This window comes from Pavona decussata, unplaced genomic scaffold, assembly GCF_977016875.1.
Source record: "Pavona decussata unplaced genomic scaffold, jaPavDecu1.1 SCAFFOLD_484, whole genome shotgun sequence".
In the NCBI taxonomy this organism is placed as follows: Eukaryota; Metazoa; Cnidaria; class Anthozoa; order Scleractinia; family Agariciidae; genus Pavona; species Pavona decussata.
Genome location: NW_028145817.1, coordinates 28994 through 32500, shown reverse-complemented (window position 1 = coordinate 32500; position 3507 = coordinate 28994). Strand labels below are relative to the sequence as shown.

At 35.0% G+C, this 3507-nt stretch overlaps 2 protein-coding genes across 2 annotated transcripts in view; both read left to right on the top strand.

The window, feature by feature from the left end:
• Positions 1–634, top strand: part of LOC146450172 (uncharacterized) — a 16484-nt gene extending 15850 nt beyond the window's left edge. Inside the window, exon 3 of the mRNA XM_085100660.1 lies at positions 229–634. Within this exon, the coding sequence (XP_084956786.1) occupies positions 229–557 (329 nt within the window). The 3' untranslated portion in view covers positions 558–634. The remainder of the gene's footprint in view (positions 1–228) is intronic.
• A 1047-nt stretch (positions 635–1681) lies between these two features.
• Positions 1682–2639, top strand: LOC146450171 (uncharacterized). Its single transcript, XM_085100665.1, has one exon. The coding sequence runs from the start codon at positions 1683–1685 to the stop codon at positions 2559–2561; it is 879 nt and encodes a 292-aa protein (XP_084956791.1). The 5' UTR covers position 1682; the 3' UTR covers positions 2562–2639.
• The last annotated feature ends 868 nt before the right edge of the window (positions 2640–3507 follow it).

Below are 3507 nucleotides of genomic sequence, written 5' to 3'. Positions count from 1 at the left end.
GCCTGCTCTCAATGAAATAGTTACAGTGTACTGTCTCCGAGAACTTATTTCTATTTTTGGAGTCCCGAGCATGGGTGCCCGATTTCCCGCCAAACGTCTCAACATCATGTCCATACGTCCGTGCCTTTGAACATCCAGCTGCTCTAAAAATGAGAACAAGAATACCATAATTTAGCCACTGATAACTGAGGTTATTGCCTTAACCTCTTTCTAATGTTTTTCTCATAGGGGAATGTGGTTCGGTAACGTGCAAAACGGACGGTGCAAGAACTCAGGTTGAATTACAGAAGACTGCGAGTTCCAACGACTACAAGAACATAACACATGTCGACAACTTGCAGCCCGGCGGGTGCTTTGGTAAATGCAAGATCTACTGCAGGAATGAAGGACCTCATAGAAGTCCTCATCAAGAGAATCTCGCTCCAAAACTGTGGCCAAACTGCAAGGCGTTTTCATCCTACGTCGAGGTAGGAGGCACTTGCCACTGTTACGGTTGGAGCAGTGTGCCCAATTGGTATAACAGCAGTGAATACGATTCAGGATGGTGCAAAATTTAAATCTGTTATTGTAAACAAGGAGATGCATTGTAATAGAGATGATGGCTAAATAAGAAAAAAAAAACATTAAAAATGATTTAAAAAAACGTGTTGGTGACTGGTGCTCTTAAAACTCCAAGCTTTAAATAACGCACTGCCAAGCTTCGACCTACCCTTACCAGACCCCTTAGGGTTAGTTGTGACATACTATAAGCATTGTATTTTAATGCACGGGCTTTAATTTTATTTTAGGGCACTTCTTTTCTATTTCGGTAGCTTTGCTGTTGGTTATTAATCAATATTATTATTATTATTATTATCATTATCATTATCATTATCATTATCATTATCATTATCATTATCATTATCATTATCATTATCATTATCATTATCATTATCATTATCATTATCATTATCATTATTATTATTATTATTATTATTATTATTATTACTGAAATTTTGCTTGAAAATGGTCTCTTTTTTAATCGAACTGAATTGTAAATAGGTTTTTAGTAGCTCTTTTTTTATATACCTTTAACTCTTAAATAGCAATTTGTGTGGAATATTTTTAATAAAGATTTTATGATTATTATATTATTATTATTATTAATATTATTAATATTATTATTATTATTATTATTATTATTATTATTATTATTATTATTATTATGCGCAGTAAAACTATCTGTATACACAGTATAAGAAAGCACCACAGGGCGCGTAGCGTAACCTGTGAGCCAAGCGAAACTTAAAATAGCAGGTGAATAAATCAATAAATTATATATACATATATAAAAAAATATAAAATATATAAAAATATATAAAAGTCATAGTCTATATAAAAATGTATAAAAGTCATAGCTGGTCTATTCATGGCTGGCCAATCAATAAACTTATTATTATTATTATTATTATTATTATTATTATTATTATTATTATCATTATCATTATCATTATCATTACCATTATCATTATCATTATCATTATCATTATCATTATCATTATCATTATCATTATTATTATTATTATTATTATTATTATTATTATTATTATTATTATTATTATTATTATTATTATTATTATTAGCTAGTCGAACAGATACTGGCCCAGACGCATGAGCTCCCGGATAACCATACAATTAGAACAATGCAGCAACGTAGCCGTAGAGATAAGGATGCGCGCCTTAGAGAAAACCTAGAGGAAGTAAAGAATGCTCTTCCTGAACAAACCAAAAGAGCTACCGACCTTGCTGCGGAGAAAGGGGCATCAAGCTGGCTAACAGTCATTCCTGTTAAAGATATGGGTTTTACCTTAAACAAGAGAGAATTCAAAGACGCCATTCATTTGAGATATGATTGGCAAATAAGCGACATCCCGCCTGCCTGTGTTTGTGGAGATGTTTTTGATGTAGACCACGCCATGGTATGCAGACGCGGAGGCTTCATTGTTCAAAGACATAATGAACTGCGTGATCTGGAAGCCGAAATGCTTAAGATGGTGTGCAATGATGTCCAAATTGAACCGGTACTTCAGGAGATCAACGGAGAAGTGCTGGCACCCGGTACAAACAGAGCAGCGGATGCCCGACTCGACATTCATGCTCGTGGCTTCTGGGATCGGCAAGGCTCTGCCTTTTTTGATGTAAGGGTTTGTTACCCGAACGCAGAGTCTTATCGAGGCCTCACCCCAAAACAAATCTACCGCCAGCGTGAGAGTGAGAAGAAGAGAATGTACGCCAGCAGGGTGCTAGAAGTGGAACAAGGATCCTTCACTCCACTGGTATTTACTACCACCGGAGGAATGGCAGGTGAATGCATAAGATATCATAGTAGACTGGCCGAACTTTTATCGACCAAGAAGGGAGAGAATTACGCTATTACAATGTCATGGATTCGCGCCAAAGTCTCATTTGCCCTCCTGAGATCTGCGCTGCTATGCTTGAGAGGCTCACGTTGTACGCGAAGAGCACCGCTGAAGATTGTAGATACCGACTTTGAAATCGATAAAAACCTGGCTAGATTTTAGATTTTAGGATGAGAACGAATTTCACAGTTTTTTTTTTTTTTTTGTTTATCTTTTCTTTTCTTAATTTTCGCAATTTTAGCTGGACCGTATTTAAACTTCCCAAATATACTTTTAGTGATGATGCATGAATTGTAAATAGGTTTTTAATAGTTCTTTTTTGTACTTTTAACTTGTAAATATCGATTTTGCTCGGAATATTTCAATAAAGTTTTTAATATTATTATTATTGTTATTATTATTATTATTATTATTATTATTATTATTATTATTATTATTATTATTATTATTATTATTATATATTATATATTATATATTATTATATTACCATACGGAAATCGTTTCGATAACTGTACTCCACCAGCTACACGCTTGTTTTCTTTTGTAAGAATATTCCTCTAAGACATAGCGGAGCTTGTTGGAATTTAATTGAATTGCAAATTATATGCTAAACTGCCTTGCTCACTTTGTCGAATGTTATCGAAAGAAAAAAGCGCACAAAGCCGCTCTGCGAATTTAGTTTTCCGCTTTGAAATCTTTCCTTCTAAATTGTTGGCATTTTAAATCCTTGATGACGTTGTTCTTGTTTTAAAAAAAAAGCCACTGAGAAAAAAATGGAACGACGAACAGCTCCAATAGACGATGAAGAAGGCCTTGTCACGTAAACACTGAAACTCGAAAACTTTCCAACGGAACCTTGTACTTTCACAGGTAATTTGACATACAATTGCTGTCTTTTTACTGAAGTTTGTGAATCATATTGGAAGTATATTTACTGCGCTTTAATAGTTAAAGAAGTGTAGGCCCTATCTAAGCCTCCGGTTTGTCGCCGCCATTTTAAAGATTCCGCTAGTGAACGTTTAACTATTAATGTATACAAAAAGACCGTAGCCTGCCTGGCCGGCGTAATCGGGGGAAGGGGAAGGGGAGCGAGGGAGGCGAGGAAAAA

Bases quoted from the DNA above. Each gene is read 5' to 3' on its own strand.
- LOC146450171 (XM_085100665.1), top strand. From the start codon at position 1,683: ATGCAGCAACGTAGCCGTAGAGATAAGGATGCGCGCCTTAGAGAAAAC.